This window comes from Thalassophryne amazonica, chromosome 8 (assembly GCF_902500255.1).
Source record: "Thalassophryne amazonica chromosome 8, fThaAma1.1, whole genome shotgun sequence".
Classification (NCBI taxonomy): Eukaryota; Metazoa; Chordata; class Actinopteri; order Batrachoidiformes; family Batrachoididae; genus Thalassophryne; species Thalassophryne amazonica.
The window spans coordinates 10614467-10634767 of NC_047110.1; the positions used below are offsets into that span (position 1 = coordinate 10614467).

At 42.3% G+C, this 20301-nt stretch overlaps 1 protein-coding gene across 1 annotated transcript in view; it reads left to right on the top strand.

Moving 5' to 3' along the window:
* Positions 1-20301, top strand: part of asz1 (ankyrin repeat, SAM and basic leucine zipper domain containing 1) — a 265510-nt gene that overhangs the window by 103130 nt on the left and 142079 nt on the right. Inside the window, 2 exon segments of the mRNA XM_034175985.1 lie at positions 17507-17561; positions 17563-17608. Of these exon segments, the coding sequence (XP_034031876.1) occupies positions 17507-17561; positions 17563-17608 (101 nt within the window).

Genomic DNA, 20301 nt, shown 5'->3' on the forward strand with positions numbered 1-20301 from the left:
ATGTTCTCCTTGAATTGCTGGCTGTCTGAGTGGTGTCCAAAAAATGAGGTGGGCTTCATAGATAATTGGCAAAGCTTCTGGGGAAAACCTGGTCTTGTTAGGAGAGACGGCATCCATCCCACTTTAGATGGAGCAGCTCTCATTTCTAGAAATCTGGCCAATTTTCTTGGATCCTCTAAACTGTGACTGTCTAGCGTTGGGACCAGGAGGCAGAGCTGTGGTCTTATACACCTCTCTGCAGCTTCTCTCCCCCTGCCATCCCCTCATTACCCCATCCCCGTAGAGACGGTGCCTGCTCCCAGACCACCAATAACCAGCAAAAATCTATTTAAGCAAAAAAATTCAAAAAGAAAAAATAATATAGCACCTTCAACTGCACCACAGACTAAAACAGTTAAATGTGGTCTATTAAACATTAGGTCTCTCTCTTCTAAGTCCCTGTTGGTAAATGATATAATGATCAATGTATAGATTTATTCTGCCTTACAGAAACCTGGTTACAGCAGGATGAATATGTTAGTTTAAATGAGTCAACACCCCCGAGTCACACTAACTGTCAGAATGCTCGTAGTACGGGCCGGGGCGGAGGATTAGCAGCAATCTTCCATTCCAGCTTATTAATTAATCAAAAACCTAGACAGAGCTTTAATTCATTTGAAAGCTTGTCTCTTAGTCTTTTCCATCCAAATTGGAAGTCCCAAAAACCAGTTTTATTTGTTATTATCTATCGTCCACCTGGTCGTTACTGTGAGTTTCTCTGTGAATTTTCAGACCTTCTGTCTGACTTAGTGCTTAGCTCAGATAAGATACTTATAGTGGGCGATTTTAACATCCACACAGATGCTGAGAATGACAGCCTCAACACTGCATTTAATCTATTATTAGACTCTATTGGCTTTGCTCAAAAAGTAAATGAGTCCACCCACCACTTTAATCATATCTTAGATCTTGTTTTGACTTATGGTATGGAAATAGAAGACTTAACAGTATTCCCTGAAAACTCCCTTCTGTCTGATCATTTTTTAATAACATTTACATTTACCCTGATGGACTACCCTGCAGTGGGGAATAAGTTTCATTACACTAGAAGTCTTTCAGAAAGCGCTGCAACTAAGTTTAAGGATATGATTCCTTCTTTATGTACCAACACAGAGCAGAGTAGCTACCTAAACTCTGTAAGGGAGTTAGAGTATCTCGTCAATAGTTTTACATCCTCATTGAAGACAACTTTGGATGCTGTAGCTCCTCTGAAAAAGAGAGCTTTAAATCAGAAGTGTCTGACTCCGTGGTATAACTCACAAACTCGTAGCTTAAAGCAGATAACCCGTAAGTTGGAGAGGAAATGGCGTCTCACTAATTTAGAAGATCTTCACTTAGCCTGGAAAAAGAGTTTGTTGCTCTATAAAAAAGCCCTCCGTAAAGCTAGGACATCTTTCTACTCATCACTAATTGAAGAAAATAAGAACAACCCCAGGTTTCTTTTCAGCACTGTAGCCAGGCTGACAAAGAGTCAGAGCTCTATTGAGCTGAGTATTCCATTAACTTTAACTAGTAATGACTTCATGACTTTCTTTGCTAACAAAATTTTGACTATTAGAGAAAAAATTACTCATAATCATCCCAAAGATGTATCGTTATCTTTGGCTGCTTTCAGTGATGCCGGTATTTGGTTAGACTCTTTCTCTCCGATTGTTCTGTCTGAGTTATTTTCATTAGTTACTTCATCCAAACCATCAACATGTTTATTAGACCCCATTCCTGCCAGGCTGCTCAAGGAAGTCCTACCATTATTTAATGCTTCAATCTTAAATATGATCAGCTTATCTTTGTTAGTTGGCTATGTACCACAGGCTTTTAAGGTGGCAGTAATTAAACCATTACTTAAAAAGCCATCACTTGACCCAGCTATCTTAGCTAATTATAGGCCAATCTCCAACCTTCCTTTTCTCTCAAAGATTCTTGAGAGGGTAGTTGTAAAACAGCTAACTGATCACCTGCAGAGGAATGGTCTATTTGAAGAGGTTCAGTCAGGTTTTAGAATTCATCATAGTACAGAAACAGCATTAGTGAAGGTTACAAATGATCTTCTTATGGCTTCGGACAGTGGACTTATCTCTGTGCTTGTTCTGTTGGACCTCAGTGCTGCTTTTGATACTGTTGACCATAAAATTTTATTACAGAGATTAGAGCATGTCATAGGTATTAAGGGCACTGCGCTGCGGTGGTTTGAATCATATTTGTCTAATAGATTACAGTTTGTTCATGTAAATGGGGAATCTTCTTCACGGAGTAAAGTTAATTATGGAGTTCCACAAGGTTCTGTGCTAGGACCAATTTTATTCACTTTATACATGCTTCCCTTAGGCAGTATTATTAGACGGTATTGCTTAAATTTTCATTGTTACGCAGATGATACCCAGCTTTATCTATCCATGAAACCAGAGGACACACACCAATTAGCTAAACTGCAGGATTGTCTTACAGACATAAAGACATGGATGACCTCTAATTTCCTGCTTTTAAACTCAGATAAAACTGAAGTTATTGTACTTGGCCCCACAAATCTTAGAAGCATGGTCTCTAACCAGATCTTTACTCTGGATGGCATTTCCCTGACCTCTAGTAATACTGTGAGAAATCTTGGAGTCATTTTTGATCAGGATATGTCATTCAAAGCGCATATTAAACAAATATGTAGGACTGCCTTTTTGCATTTACGCAATATCTCTAAAATCAGAAAGGTCTTGTCTCAGAGTGATGCTGAAAAACTAATTCATGCATTTATTTCCTCTAGGCTGGACTATTGTAATTCATTATTATCAGGTTGTCCTAAAAGTTCCCTAAAAAGCCTTCAGTTAATTCAAAATGCTGCAGCTAGAGTACTGACGGGGACTAGCAGGAGAGAGCATATCTCACCCGTGTTGGCCTCTCTTCATTGGCTTCCTGTTAATTCTAGAATAGAATTTAAAATTCTTCTTCTTACTTATAAGGTTTTGAATAATCAGGTCCCATATTATCTTAGGGACCTCGTAGTACCATATTACCCCATTAGAGCGCTTCGCTCTCAGACTGCAGGCTTACTTGTAGTTCCTAGGGTTTGTAAGAGTAGAATGGGAGGCAGAGCCTTCAGCTTTCAGGCTCCTCTCCTGTGGAACCAGCTCCCAATTCAGATCAGGGAGACAGATACCCTCTCTACTTTTAAGATTAGGCTTAAAACTTTCCTTTTCGCTAAGGCTTATAGTTAGGGCTGGATCAGGTGACCCTGGACTATCCCTTGGTTATGCTGCTTTAGACGTAGACTGTGGGGGGGTTCCCATGATGCACTGTTTCTTTCTCTTTTTGCTCTGTATGCATCACTCCGCATTTAATCATTAGTGATCGATCTCTGCCCCCTTCCACAGCATGTCTTTTTTCTGGTTCTTTCCCTCAGCCCCAACCAGTCTCAGCAGAAGACTGCCCCTCCCTGAGCCTGGTTCTGCTGGAGGTTTCTTCCTGTTAAAAGGGAGTTTTTCCTTCCCACTGTAGCCAAGTGCTTGCTCACAGGGGGTCGTTTTGACCGTTGGGGTTTTTCATAATTATTGTATGGCCTTGCCTTACAATATAAAGCGCCTTGGGGCAACTGTTTGTTGTGATTTGGCGCTATATAAAAAAAAAAGTTGAAAGTTGATTGATTGTCCTCTGACACGCCGAAACGGAGGTGTTCCTTTGTCTCGCTTCCAAAGCGAATTGGTCGTGACGCGCGAAGCCTCCACGCGGCTTTCCATGACAAAATCTCTTGTTAAAAGTGAAATCTGCCGGAAAATGGCTGATGTCCAGCTCTTGTGATAACCAGAGAAAGAGCACATGACGGTCTCGTATCCACAGAGCCATCAGCTCAGAAATGGTCCGGTGGCTTGTGCCGTGTCGTCGCAGCTCGGAGCGCGGCGCTGAGCGTCCTTAAAGCGGTCCTTAAAGCTGTACTACCAGCCCTTATTCTCTGTGAAGCCCATAAAATTTTCACCGAAAGCCAGATAAATTTTTCGAATAGTTTCCAGGTGCCAGTCTCTAACAGCTTCTGAAAAAATTCTGATGGAAAAAAACCCCCAAATCATTCAGCCATTTCCAGACAATGAAAATCCGACGACGGAGCGGGACCACTCCTTCCACAAGGCGTGCTCACAGGCGAATGACGTCACCGACCGGCGTGGAAAAACTCATGCATGCGCACAAGGGTCCAAGCTTGTCTGACGTGAAAACATATGAATCAAATCCATATAGTTTAAAAAAAAAAGAAAAAGGTACGATACTTTATGGACAGACCTCGTATGTTGCAACCACTGTAAGTGAGATGGGGGGGGCGTCTTTCCATCTGAGTAGGATTGCACGTCGTGCTGTGAGTAAAGAGAAGGCGATAGAGTGTTTTTTAACCTTACTTAAATGTAGTTTGTCCTCAAGTACCCCAAAAATAGCTGCTAGGGGGTCAGGTTCCAGTTTGGTGTTGAATACATGAGATAATGTTTCAAATATTTCCTTCCAAAAATTACTCAAACTAACGCATGAAAAGAACGTATTTCTAAGCGAAGCCTCTGCAAGATTAAATCTGATACATAATGGGCTGTCCGTCGGGTACATAGAATCCAGCTTAGCCCTTGAGAAATGGGACCGATGTACCACTGTAAACTGGATCAAAACTGGTGCCGTGTACAAAGCGAGGATGAGCTAACCAGCCCTAGAGCAGAGACCCATGCATCGTTAGATATGGGGAGGTCAATATCTTTTTCCCAAGCTATCCTGGATTTATCTTGTAATGGGGTTTTTAGATGCAGCATTAAATTATATAGCCTAGAAATGAGACCTTTCTTTGACGGGTTTAATGACATAATTCTGTCCATTGTTTCGGTCTCTTTGGTAGATGTAAAATTGGGCAATTGGGAAGTGAGAAAGTGACGTGCCTGAATATAACGAAAGAAGTCAGAGTTTAAAAGATTGAATTTGTCTTTAATCTGAGCAAATGATGCTACAGTCCCATCCATCAATAGATCCCTGAAACGTATGATACCATTTCGATGCCAGCGTTGGAAGCCTGAATCCATGATGGATTGCTTAAAAAAATTACTAGCAGCAATAGGGCTCCAAACCGAGAAACTACAAAGACCAAATTGCTTTTTAAACTGAGCCCATATCTTTAGTGAGTGTTTAACGACAGGGTTTTTGAAAGATGCAATAAAAGTGGAACGTGGAGGCAAAGCAGAGTTGACAACAGCTAAAGGGAAGATATTATTACATGGACATATCTCCAGAGTAACCCAATTAGGGCAGGCTGGTTGGTCATAATAAAAGCACCAATGTAAAAGATTTCTCAGGTTAGACACCCAGTAATAGAAATGGAAATTTGGCAAAGCGAGGCCTCCTTGTAGCTTAGTTTTTTGAAGGTGTATTTTATTTAGTCTAGGTCATTTACCCTGCCATATATATGAGGAGATAATAGAATCCAGCTGCTGGCAGAATGAGGCAGGGATAAAAATTGGCAAAGTTTGAAAAAGGTAGAACAATTTGGGCAAAATAACCATTTTAATAGAGTTTACCCGTCCAATTAAAGATATTGACAAGGGTGACCACTGTGATAATATTTGTTTGATCCTTAATAGATCAGCAAAGTTTTCTTTAAATAAATCTTTAAACTTTCTAGTGACTGTGACTCCAAGATAGGTAAATTTGGTGCATTCAACTTTAAAACTGAGATTGGTCAAATCTAGGGATCGCGCTGCTTCATTAATAGGAAAAAGCACACTCTTACTAATATTCAACTTATAGCCCGAAAAGCTACCAAAATGGTTAAGCAGCACTAAACACTTTAGAAGGGATTCATTTGGATTAGAGATGTACAGCAGGAGATCATCCGCATATAGGGAGACCCTATGCTCCACATCTCCTCTCCAAACCCCACATATGTCCGTACTGCTACGAAGAGCTATAGCAAGAGGCTCTATCGCTAAATTGAAAAGCAAAGGGCTCAAGGGGCATCCCCGTCGTGTTCCACGGAACAAGTTAAAAGGGTTAGATATTTGTAAGTTTGAACGGATAACTGCCGAGGGTTCAGAATAAAGTAATTTAATCCATAGCCTAAAAGCAGGACCCAAGCCAAATCTCTCCAGCACAGCAAATAGGTAAGGCCATTCAATCCGGTCAAATACTTTTTCTGCGTCAACAGCAATCACGCATTCAGGCCTAACTTCAGGAGCAGAGTAAATAATATCAAAGAGTCGCCTAATGTTAAAATATGCCTGCCGGTTTTTAATGAAGCCAGTCTGGTTGGTCACCAGATATGACAGTAGGGAGAACTGTATCCAACCTACGGGCCAAGACTTTTGCCAAGACTTTGGCATCCGTGTTCAGAAGTGAGTATGTATGATGCACAGTTAGTTGGATCCTTGTCTTTCTTTGCAATTAACGTAATACAGGCCTGAGTGAAAGTTTGAGGTAAGTGATGCAGTTTACTAGACTCGGCAAAGACTAACTGAAGCAGCGGTGAGAGGAGCGAGGAAAATTTCTTAAAAAATTCTATCGGGAAACCATCTGGACCGGGAAACTTGTTTGATTGCATTGACATGATGGCCTTAGCAATTTCTTCCTGTGTTATAGAACCTTCTAGCTGGTTCATAGATTCTGCAGAAAAAGTTGGGATATCGAGACCGTTGAGAAAATCAGAAATTACGTTGGAGTCTGTATTGTTCTCAGAAGTATAAAGTTTAGTATAAGAGTTCCTGAAGGCGACGTTAATTTTTAAAGGATCAGTTGTCATTTGACCAGAGTCCAGTTGTATTTCAGAAATGGGCTGTTTGCTCTGAAGCCTTTAAGTTGGTTTGCCAATAATTTGTCCGTCTTGTCACCATATGTATAGAAAGTGGCTTTATTTCTCATAAGGAGTCGTTCAGTATGGTGTGTAGAGAGCAAATCAAATCTGGTCTTTAGCTCTACTCGTTGCTTGTGTAAATCTGGGCATTTATTTTGAGCATATTGCCTATCAATAAGCCCAATTTGGTGAATTAGCTCATTCTGTTCCTTGTTTGCTTCACGTTTCATCCGAGCACTGTAGGAAATGATTTTTCCGCGCAGGTATGCTTTAAGTGCATCCCACACAATAAGATAAGACATTTCTGGACTGGCATTCGTATCAATGAAAAAGGCTATTTCTTTTTCAACAAACTTAATGAAATTTGCATCAGATAAAATTGTGGAATTGAATCGCCACTGTCTGTTTCCAGGAGTGAGACCAGAAAAAGACATACACTCAACAAAAATATAAACGCAACACTTTTGGTTTTGCTCCCATTTTGTATGAGATGAACTCAAAGATGTAAAACTTTTTCCACATACACAATATCACCATTTCCCTCAAATATTGTTCACAAACCAGTCTAAATCTGTGATAGTGAGCACTTCTCCTTTGCTGAGATAATCCATCCCACCTCACAGGTGTGCCATATCAAGATGCTGATTAGACACCATGATTAGTGCACAGGTGTGCCTTAGACTGTCCACAATAAAAGGCCACTCTGAAAGGTGCAGTTTTGTTTTATTGGGGGGGGAGGATACCAGTCAGTATCTGGTGTGACCACCATTTGCCTCATGCAGTGCAACACATCTCCTTCGCATAGAGTTGATCAGGTTGTCAATTGTGGCCTGTGGAATGTTGGTCCACTCCTCTTCAGTGGCTGTGCAAAGTTGCTGGATATTGGCAGGAACTGGTACACGCTGTCGTATACGCCGGTCCAGAGCATCCCAAACATGCTCAATGGGTGACATGTCCGGTGAGTATGCCGGCCATGCAAGAACTGGGACATTTTCAGCTTCCAAGAATTGTGTACAGATCCTTGCAACATGAGGCCGTGCATTATCCTGCTGCAACATGAGGTGATGTTCTTGGATGTATGGCACAACAATGGGCCTCAGGATCTCGTCACGGTATCTCTGTGCATTTAAAATGCCATCAATAAAATGCACCTGTGTTCTTCGTCCATAACAGGAGCCTGCCCATACCATAACCCCACTGCCACCATGGGCCACTCGATCCACAACATTGACATCAGAAAACTGCTCACCCACACGACGCCACACACGCTGTCTGCCATCTGCCCTGAACAGTGTGAACCAGGATTCATCTGTGAAGAGAACACCTCTCCAACGTGCCAAACGCCAGCGAATGTGAGCATTTGCCCACTCAAGTCGGTTACGACGACGAACTGGAGTCAGGTCGAGACCCCGATGAGGACGACGAGCATGCAGATGAGCTTCCCTGAGACGGTTACTGACAGTTTGTGCAGAAATTCTTTGGTTATGCAAACCGATTGTTTCAGCAGCTGTCAGAGTGGCTGGTCTCAGACGATCTTGGAGGTGAACATGCTGGATGTGGAGGTCCTGGGCTGGTGTGGTTATACGTGGTCTGTGGTTTGAGGCTGGTTGGATGTACTGCCAAATTCTCTGAAACGCCTTTGGAGACAGCTTATGGTAGAGAAATGAACATTCAATACACGAGCAACAGCTCTGGTTGACATTCCTGCTGTCAGCGCGCCAATTGCACGCTCCCTCAAATCTTGCGACATCTGTGGCATTGTGCTGTGTGATAAAACTGCACCTTTCAGAGTGGCCTTTTATTGTGGGCAGTCTAAGGCACACCTGTGCACTAATCATGGTGTCTAATCAGCATCTTGATATGGCACACCTGTGAGGTGGGATGGATTATCTCAGCAAAGGAGAAGTGCTCACTATTGTTGTGAAAGTGTAGGAACACGGACCCACAACAGGGGGCGCAAATGAACGGACAATGGAGAAAGTCAAATAACAAAGCTTTACTTTTGTGAATACGCACAACAAACACAACAGATTACAATTGTGGTTATAACCAATTCTAATGGTGTCGTGTGGGCAGGCTCGACGATAGGAGACATCTGTCCGAGTCGAACCGGAACCACCCGATTTTCTCCGCCACCGGACCCCGGGAATACTGGAGCCGCCAAGTCCCGAACTCCCAGGTGGCCACTGCCTCCGCTCGTCGGATCCGGTACTGCTGGCGAGGAACAGAAACAGTCAGATGTGGGTGCGGCTGCACCCAGCAACACGTAGGGTGGAAACACCACCTCCACCTCTAATCAACAACAACACTGTAGTGCAGGAATGCGAGTACTTATCCCAAAATACAGTCTCCTGCTGTTCTTCTCTCTTTCTGTGCAAAGCAACAAAGTATTACTGTCAAGAAAACAACACAGTAGGCTGAGTACGTTACCTCCTTGGTAGAGCGATATCTCGGCAATGAGGTGGAGATGCCGTCCAGCTGATATACCCTTCAGCTGATGGATGTCAGCTGTTTTGGTTGATGGGTGACAGCTGTCACCTTGGCTGCTCCTGTGAGGCGGCAGCGCCCTCTGGTGCCTGGAGCCCGCACTCCAGGCAGGGCGCCCTCTGGTGGTGGTGGGCCAGCAGTACCTCCTCTTCAGCGGCCCACACAACACACTATCACAGATTTAGACTGGTTTGTGAACAATATTTGAGGGAAATGGTGATATTGTGTATGTGAAAAAGTTTTAGATCTTTGAGTTCATCTCATACAAAATGGGAGCAAAACCAAAAGTGTTGCGTTTATATTTTTGTTGAGTGTAGATAATGTGAGAGGAGCATGATCGGAGATCACAATTGGCTGGTATTCACAAGAGTGAACCAATGAGAGAAGTTGACTATCTACAAAAAAAAATAATCGATTCTAGTGTATGAGTGATGGACCTGTGAGAAGAATGAGTATTCCCTGTTAGTAGGATGCAATAAGCTCCAAATATCATGAACACCAAACTCAGAAAGGAAATTGCAAATAAGATTGGCTGACCTACTGGCTGTGCTGGGATTGAGAGAGGACCTGTCCAAGACAGGATCCAACCAACAGTTAAAATCCCCCCCTAAGATAAGACTATGAGTAGTTAAATCCGGCAGTAGAGAAAACAACCGTTTGGAAAAAAATCTGCATCGTCCGAATTTGGGGCATACACATTTACCAAAGCCACCAACGTATTGTATAGTTTACCTAAAACAATAACATACCGTCCGTATTTATCAGAGGTTACGTTATGAAGTTTAAATGAAACGTTATGACTAAGAAGTATTGAAACCCCTCGAGCCCTAGCCTCAAAACACGAGTGAAAGCCCTGACCTGACCAATGTGACAGTAATCGACTGGAATCTGAGCTACGAACATGGGTCTCTTGCAAAATGGCTATCTCAGTCCTAAGGTGTTTGAGATGGGAGACAACCTTCTTTCTTTTGACAGGATGGTTTAAGCCTTTAACATTCCAGCTCGTTAGATTAAGATTATTAGTCATATTACACAAAGAAAGGTAACCAAGACCGATAGCAAAGACCTGGTGAGTGTGACAGTGAACTGAGTGACCAGCACTCTATTCTAGCAATTAGCAAAAAGATACTGGAAGTGACAAATCCCCCCCACCAACACAGCTGCTAACCCAAACAGCAGCAAGCTCCATAAAAAAAGATCTCAAAAACCTCGACTTCCAAGTTAACAAAACAAAATTAACAAGTAAACCGACAAAAGTGTTCCAGCTTTCAAAAAACAAAGAAAAAAAATAGCACCTTTGTATGTGTCAGGCACATACAAACAGAAGCATATTATATTTATCTTCATTGGCTTCCTGTTAATTCTAGAATAGAATTTAAAAATCTTCTTCTTACTTATAAGGTTTTGAATAATCAGGTCCCATCTTATCTTAGGGACCTCATAGTACCATATCACCCCAATAGAGCGCTTCGCTCTCAGACTGCAGGCTTACTTGTAGTTCCTAGGGTTTGTAAGAGCAGAATGGGAGGCAGAGCCTTCAGCTTTCAGGCTCCTCTCCTCTAGAACCAGCTCCCAGTTCGGATCAGGGAGACAGACACCCTCTCTACTTTTAAGATTAAGCTTAAAACTTTCCTTTTTGCTAAAGCTTATAGTTAGGGCTGGATCAGGTGACCCTGAACCATCCCTTAGTTATGCTGCTATAGACTTAGACTGCTGGGGGTTTCCATGATGCACTGAGTGTTTCTTTCTGTTTTTGCTCTGTATGCACCACTCTGCATTTAATCATTAGTGATTGATCTCTGCTCTCTTCCACAGAATGTCTTTTTCCTGATTCTCTCCCCTCAGCCCCAACCAGTCCCAGCAGAAGACTGCCCCTCCCTGAGCCTGGTTCTGCTGGAGGTTTCTTCCTGTTAAAAGGGAGTTTTTCCTTCCCACTGTCGCCAAGTGCTTGCTCACAGGGGGTTGTTTTGACCGTTGGGGTTTTTACGTAATTATTGTATGGCTTTGCCTTACAATATAAAGCGCCTTGGGGCAACTGTTTGTTGTGATTTGGCGCTATATAAATAAAATTGATTTGATTTGATATTCCAGGATCATCTTGCAACAAACGACGGATATAGCCAAAACATAGGGGGGAAAAAAAAAATGTAAATGTTAGCTGGACTGGAGTGCATTGATACTGACAATAAGCACTAACTGCACACAAACGTCTCATAGCATCCAAAACATTATATCCGTCCAAATGTGCTATGAAAACAAAAGTAAAAGTGAGAGTGGAACAGTAACATCACATAAATGCTTGCCATGATATCTCTGATTGATCCTTAATACTGATTTTTCACCTTCCTTTTGAGAGGATCACTCATCAAAGGCTAAGGGCAAGATACAGATCTGCAGCAAAATCTAACTAGTTCTTTATTAACAAACCCAAGATTTCTGTGAAATCCTTTCATGTCCTTTAAACAGAAACTGTTGTGACTGAGATTGAGAATTCCCTTTGGGTGAGAATCACTGAAATCACTGCCTCTGACACAGCTTTAAAGTACTTGTACTGGGAGAAAAAAAAAAATACAAGAAGGAGGAGAAGATGATCCATACTCCTATTCAGTAGGTGGCGGTAGTGCACATCTAAAAGATGCCTGCCAGCCGCCACAAAACAACACGAGAAGAAGAAGAACATCACCCAACCTGGCGTTGGTTGGGAAGGACACATCACTAAAAGCAATCGAGGCCCCAGTCAAAAGTTCACGCAGCACTCACGTAGAACCAGACGGGCCATTCAATGCAGAATTCTCGTCGATATATTTTTGTGCTTCATCAACACTGTTAAGCCACTTTTTGGCTCCGCTTGGCAGCGTTGTACGAAGACAAGCCGGGAACAGCAAAGCTGGTTTCCATCCCCTCCTGTACAGCTCCGCCATCACGTCCCTGTACCGTGCTCGTTGACTCGCAATTTCCGAAACTGTAATCCTCCACGACTCGGATTTCTTGGCCGTTGTAAACAAACATGCCCCTGCTCCGTGCTTCCCTGATAAGAAGCTCCTTGGTCTGGTAACGGTGTAGACGAAGAATAACAGGTCACGGCTGCTTTCCAGCAGCTGGCTTGGGAGCTAATGACTGATGTGCTCGGTCTATCTCAGGTGGCGATGATAAAGTTTCCTCCCCATAGATCTTCTGAAGTAGTTAAGAGAAAAACTCAGTCAGACGACCACTCTCTGTGGCTTCGGCTAACCCAAGGATGCGTATGTTCTGGCGGTGGCTGCGGTTCTCCAAATCAACCACTTTAGCTTTTAGCTTAGCATTCTCGTCTCGGAGGGAGGAGCAGGCATTTTCCAGGTCCAAAACTTGCTGGGTCAGCTCGAGTGAAGAAATTCATTGGTCATGGTCATCCACAGATATTTTAATTTGATCTAGTTTGGAATTAATTATACCGAAAGATTCCTTGAAGTTATCAGATAGCTTCTGGCGGTGTTCGTCCAGTAGCTCAGTGATGGCCTCAAGCATGAGGCCTGGACCGGCTGCGCTAGCATCCTCTTTGTTGGCAGGTTTTGCCCCCTTAGTCGGCATCGTAGTCAACTTTGACCGGTTCAAATGATGAAAATGTTGTTACCGACAAAAGCGGCACAAAATTAAAATAGTATGAAGGCAGAAGGATATGAAAAGGTGAAAAACAGCCGGAGCACGTTCACCACGTCTACTCCATTCGTTTACCAACCGGAGGTCCCCATGACTTTGATTATTAAATTTAAAAGTGCGGAATAGTTCGAATTTGTACTTTATAAGGGGCAGTATTACAGAAAGAACTGGGGGAAGAATTAACAAGAGCGACTTACATGAATAAGTTTTGCCATGTGTCTAACAAGAACTTTGAATTATGCTTGTTTTGTTAATCAAATCAGAGTTGTAGGCCCATTTTGTAGCCAGTACCAGTGCTCATGACCACTGAGTTTAAGCTGTCCACAGGACTATCTCCTGATCATGTTCCAGAAGTGACGTTAACACATCAGGCAGTCTGGCTCCAAGCTCATTTGTAGTTGAGTCGATGCGTCGCCATGATGATAAAGAAGTGTCTCGTCCCAGTGGACAAGGCAATGAGACTGCAAATGTAACTAGTGCACTCACTTGTCACAAGAGACACAATACCAATATTTGAGAAAAGAATACCATGAGTGAGGACCAAATCCAGGGTATTTCCACTAATGTGATTTGACCCCTGAATGCATTGCTGGAATCCTAAAGAGATCTATAATGCCCATGAATGATTTGCAGAGGAGGTCAGACGTAGGGATGGGTATTGATAAGATTTTATCGATATCGATGCCATTATCGATTCCACTTATCGATTTGATTCCCTTATCGATACCTCTTGTGAATTTTCTGTGGATTAAAAGTAGGTTTTACAGGTTTTCTATGTCAACAATGTTTTTTTGAGTCTTAAACTAAATAAATATGAAATTGGTCACTGGATCCTTGATCTCTGGACTTAGATAGAAATAAAATCTGTAGTTTTTGTCAAAAGCATGTCCTTTCAGACATTAATGGCATGAATGTCGCTCCATACCTCTAAGCTGAGCTCAGCCGGCTGCACGCCAGCATCAGTGTCATTCATCAAGAACACAGGACGTCTCATTTTGGGGAAAAAAAAATGTTTTATCGATTGTAGTTTGTTGTATTACACCATTTGGAAAGAGGTGTCATTTTGATTTACCAAGGTCTGTTAGAAAACTATCCAACCTTTTTATTTTTTGCAAAAACTATATGGATTTGAATCATGTGCGCTTGGCATCAGCCAAGCTTGAACCTTCGTGCGCATGCATGAGTTTTTCACACCCTGTCGGTTGCATCATTCGCCTGTAAGCAGGCTTTGAGTGAGCAGTGGTCCACTCCCCTCGTCGTGTTTTCATTGTGAGGAAAATGTCTGAACGATTTGGAGCTTTGCTGCATCAAATCTTTCCAGAAACTGTGAGAGACAGCCAGGTGGAAACATTCGGAAGATTCAGACGGCTTTCAGGGACAATTCTATGGGGATCACACAGATTAAGGAGTGTTACAACCGGTTTAAAGATGGCGCACAATGGTGGAGGGCATGCCGCGCTCCAAGCGGCGATCGACAGGCTGAAACGACCAGATCATTTCCAAAGTGAAGGCTGTGTTGATCCGGGACATCGTCTGACTACTACAGAAATGGCAGAAGATGTGGACATAGCACTTTTTCGGCACATTCCACTGTTACAGGAGTTTTTGTCATCGAAAGAGGAGCGGAGGAATTCGCCACAGAGCCGCTAATGGCGCGGGACAAAAGCACCTCCGTGTTGGTCTCACAGGACATGCCCTGACATGCCCAGCTTTTGCACCATTCGGAAGATTCAGACGGCTTTCGTGGCTTTTCAGTCGTGTGACTATCCGAGAAATTGTGGACGAGCTGGACATGCCACAACATGTCCTGTGAGGCTTCATCACGGCGTTGCTTTTTGTTATCCGCCATTAGCGGCTCCGTCCTGACACGCGAATTCCTCCGCACGTCTTTTCATGACAAAAACTCCTGTAACAGTGGAATGTGCTGAAAAAGTGCTATATCCACATCTTCTGCCATTTCTGTAGTAGTCAGACGATGTCCCAGATCAACACAGCGTTCACTTGGAAATGATCTGGTCATTTCAGCCTGTCGATCGCCGCTCGGAGCGCGGCGCGCCCTCCGCCAGTGTGCGCCGTCTTTAAACCGGTTGTAATACTCCTTAATCTGTGTGATCCCCATAGAATCGTCCCTGAAAGCCGTCTGAATCTTCCAAATGGTTTCCACCTGGCCGTCTCTCACAGTTTCTGGAAAAATTTGATGCAGCAAAGCTCCAAATCGTTCAGACATTTTCCTCACAATGAAAATCCGACGAGGGGGGTGGACCACTGCTCACTCAAAGCGTGCTCACAGGTGAATGACGCAACCGACGGGCGTGAAAAAACTCACGCATGCACACGAAGATTCAATCTTGGCTGATGCAAGCGCACATGCTCAAATTCACTATAGTTTTTGCATAAACCGGCCTTGGAGGATGTTCATTCAGTTGTTTAATTTTGTAGAAAAAAAGCAGATCACAGACATGACACAAAACTAAAGTCATTTCAAATGGCAACTTTCTGGCTTTAAGAAACACTATAAGAAATAAGGAAAAAAATTTGTGGCAGTCAGTAACGGTTACTTTTATAGACCAAGCAGAGTGGAAAAAATATGGACTCACTCAATTCTGAGGAAAAAATTATGGAATAATGAAAAACAAAAGAACGCTCCAACACATCACTAGTATTTTGTTGCACCACCTCTGGCTTTTATAACAGCTTGCAGTCTCTGAGGCATGGACTTGAGTGACAAACAGTACTCTTCTTCAATCTGGCTCCAACTTTCTCTGATTGCTGTTGCCAGATCAGCTTTGCAGGTTGGAGCCTTGTCATGGACCATTTTCTTCAACTTCCACCAAAGATTTTCAATTGGATTAAGATCCGGACTATTTGCAGGCCATGACATTGACCCTATGTGTCTTTTTGCAAGGAATGTTTTCACAGTTTTTGCTCAATGGCAAGATGCATTATCATCTTGAAAATGATTTCATCATCCCCAAACATCCTTTCAATTGATGGGATAAGAAAAGTGTCCAAATTATTAATGTAAACTTGTGCATTTATTGATGATGTAATGACAGCCATCTCCCCAGTGCCTTTACCTGACATGCAGCCCCATATCATCAGTGACTGTGGAAATTTACATGTTCTCTTCAGGCAGTCATCTTTAAAAATCTCATTGGAACGGCACCAAGCATCATCACCTTGCCCAATGCAGATGTCGAGATTCATCACTGAATATGACTTTCATCCAGTCATCCACAGTCCATGATTGCTTTTCCTTAGCCCATTGTAACCTTGTTTTTTTTTTGTTTAGGTGTTAATGATGGCTTTCGTTTAGCTTTTCTGTATGTAAATCCCATTTCCTTTAGGCGGTTTTCTTACAGTTCGGGTCACAGACGTTGACTCCAGTTTCCTCCCATTCGTTCCTCATTTGTTTTGTTGTGCATTTTCGATTTTTGAGACATATTGCTTTAAGTTTTCTGTCTTGACGCTTTGATGTCTTCCTTGGTCTACCAGTATGTTTGCCTTTAACAACCTTCCCTGTTGTTTCTATTTGGTCCAGAGTTTAGACACAGCTGACTGTGAAGAACCAACATCTTTTGCAACGTTGCGTGATGATTTACCCTCTTTTAAGAGTTTGATAATCCTCTCCTTTGTTTCAATTGACATCTCTCGTGTTGGAGCAATGATTCATGTCAGTCCACTTGGTGCAACAGCTCTCCAAGGTGTGATCACTCCTTTTTAGATGCAGACTAACGAGCAGATCTGATTTGATGCAGGTTTTAGTTTTGGGATGAAAATTTACAGGGTGATTCCATAATTTATTCCTCAGAATTGAGTGATTCCATGTTTTTTTTCCCCTCTGCTTGGTCTAAAAATTAACCCTTACTGACTGCCACAATTTTTTTTTCTTGATTTCTTATAGTGTTTCTTAAAGCCAGAAAGTTGCCATTTGAAATGACTTCAGTTTTGTGTCATGTCTGTGATCTGCTTTTTTTCTACAAAATTAAACAACTGAATGAACATCCTCCAAGGCCGGTGATTCCATAATTTTTGCCAGGGGTTGTAGTAGCAAAAAAGATACACCAAAATGGTCAGCTGTTCCACCTCATCCTGATAAAGGGACTCATCTCCTCCAGTGATAGCCTACAGCCACCACTGTGGTGTCATCCGCATACTTAATGAAGGTGTTGCTGGTGTGGGTAGGGGTGCAGTCAGTGGTGCCATGCAATAGAGTGAAAAGGATGGGAGAAAAATGAACAGATAGTACCAATAATGTATCTAGTGATATCACCGTGCACTAGGACAAATAATGACTGTCATGAGACAGTTTACATTTTCAGATTTCAAATTGGGTCACAAAGTTATAGTTTGGGAATAGCTCCCCTACATCATTTTAAATGTCTGTCACCTGTTTGGGAATTGGAGTCAGTTTATTGTCAGACCTCTTGTGTGTTTTTTTTTTTAATAAACCTTTTTTCTCATGTCTCCATTATCAAAATTTGATAGTACCTCAACCAGGGCATTGGCTGATTAAACCGCTTCTTTTTTTTTGTTGTTCCTCTTTATTAGATCTCGTATGACCTGCTTGATGTTGGCAGCCAAGAATGGCTACAGTAAGGTCATTCAACCTGCTCGTGTCATATGGGGCAGAAATCAACGTCCAGGATCACAGTGGATACACCAGTGGGTACAAAATGAGTTGAAATAGCCTCTCCAGTGGGATTGTCCATGCTGTACTTTTATTCAAAAAGGTTAATGTTCAAATATTATGCAAAATGCACTTAACCATGTTTTTCTAACAGGAATATTTGACCCTAACCTGTCTACATCCCCCCCCCAAATTAGGAAAGTTTTTCTCCCTCTTTAGTTTGCTCCACCTTTCAGAGAATTTGAGCTCACACTGGCCAGATGGAGATCAGAATCAGACTCGCCTTTATTGTCATTGTAATATGCATTACAACGACATTTGAGTGCAACTCCAGAAAGGTGCTTTCTGTGGTGCGAGTATTTTTAGCCAAATAAAGATAGTGGAATTTAACAGTAAATTATTCAGAGTATATGTACAGCTCATATAAACATAAGGTAAAATAAAATAAAATGAAATGTGGACTAAGTAATGTAAAATGTGAAATATATACAACTGTTGAATCATATTGCACAGTTAGACAAATGGCCCCTCCTTCATGTCTGTGTCATTCCCCAGCTAGGTGTTTTGTTTTTTTGTTTTTTTGCCTACTGAGTTGCCATGTTTTATTCTCTGGCAAATGCAAAGTTCTGCTTACCTGCTGAGATTTGCATGCACCTTGTGGGAACATGCACAGCTGAAGACGAAACAACGTGGTGGACATGAGAATAATTTTTAGGACAAAGTGCAGCTTGAAAATGTAATGTTAACATTGAGCTTTGTTGTGGAGGCAGACTCTTTTGGTATTGGTGGTGTTACAGACCATAACTGTTATAGGATCCCTACGGACTGTCATCCATGGTTTAGCATGCATATTGTCGACTAGTACAGATAACATTCTGATTATTGGTAACTTTAACATTCATATAATTAAGACTTCTGATCCCCTCTGCAAATCATTTATGGAAATTGTGGATGCATAAGGATTTCAGCAAAGCATTCAGGATTCGATGCACCTTAGTGGAAATACCCTGGATTTGGTTCCCGCGCATGGTATTGCTGTCACGAATATTGACATCATGCCAACAAAACTGTTTAAGGACCTGTGACCCACTCTTGGGCCGACTGCTGAAATTATTAATCTCTCGTTAACCTCTGGATCTGTTCCTAAATGTTTCAAATCTGCAGTGATTAAACCATTACGTAAGAAATCTAATCTTGACCATAGTGTATTGAAAACTTATAGGCCGATATCAAATCTATCATTTTGCTCAAAAATTCTGGAAAAGGTGGTTTCATGACATCTCATGGTCCACCTTACTGATAATAATTATAATAATATAATATAATATAATAATCTTTTTGAACCACTGCAGTCTGCTTTTAGAAAATATCACTCCACAGAGACAACTCTTATTAAAGTGGTGAAATGATCTGCTTGCAATGGATTTGGACACCACTACAGTTCTGGTGCTGTTAGAGCTTACTAATGTGTTTGATACCATGTATCATCATATTCAATCCGATAGGCTGGAGAATCATTTTGGGATTACTGGGAGTGCCTTTGTATGGTTGACGTCATACCTGACCAGTCGTTCTCACTGTGTTTTGTACAGTTGTATATAAAAAACTGGGCACCCCTGATAATTTTCATGATTTTCCTTTATTAATCATTGGTTGTCTGGATCAGAAATTTCAGTTAAATATATAATATAGGAGAAGAACACAATGATATTTGAGAAGTGAAATTAAGTGTTTACAGAAAGTGTGCAATAATTATTTAAACAAAATTGGGCAGGTGCAGAAATTTGGGCACCCTTGTCATTTTATTGATTTGAATACATTTAGCACTAATTGGAACACAAAATTGGTTTGGTAAGCTCATTGACCCTTGACCTCCTTACACAGGTGAATCCAATCATGAGAAAGGGTATTTAAGGTGGCCATTTGCAAATGCTAGACTCAACCTGCTCTCTACTCTCACGATCACAATGCCATCTGCAAACATCATAGTCCATGGAAACGCCTGTCAGATCTCATCCATCTCATGCCCCCACAACTGTGGTGTTGCAAAGCAACACGTGACGTGCCATTGTGTCGGCTCACCCCTCGACACGTGCCATGCATGTGTATCGCACTCCCCCCCTCACAACACGTGGCGTGCATGCGTTTTGCGCGCCCCCCCTCCGCAACACGTGGTGTGCCTGGGGGGGCCGGGGGAGCACACTTGCATGGGATGCTGATATATGTACAGATTGTGGGCGGCCAGCCACATCTGAGCGCACACAGCACGGTGAGCCAGAGCGACCAGCCAGAGACTCACTGACAGCTGTAAATGACGGCTCAGTGCACACGACGTGTCACTCTGCGTTGTGTGTCTCACACACACGCACACACACGCACACACACAATGCAGAGACCACTGCCAACACAGGTATATCAATAAGTACTACAATAACTACTTATACAATTACATAACAAAATAAGAACAAAAAAAAAAAATCACATAACACAGAAACAGAGTGACATGTTGGTCTTAGTGCTGAATGGACGGGGCGTGGCCGTTGTCAGCAGCAGCTGTTGAGATCTCTGGTTCTGGATGTCACTGCTGGGAAACACGTACCATGTTTTGACGGACATGGCCTTACAACTGTCCACTGTGACGTGCATGTGTCTGCTTGCTGTCCTCATGTGGAAACACATAAAAACATATATCACTTTTGCGACGGGCTACAGTGAG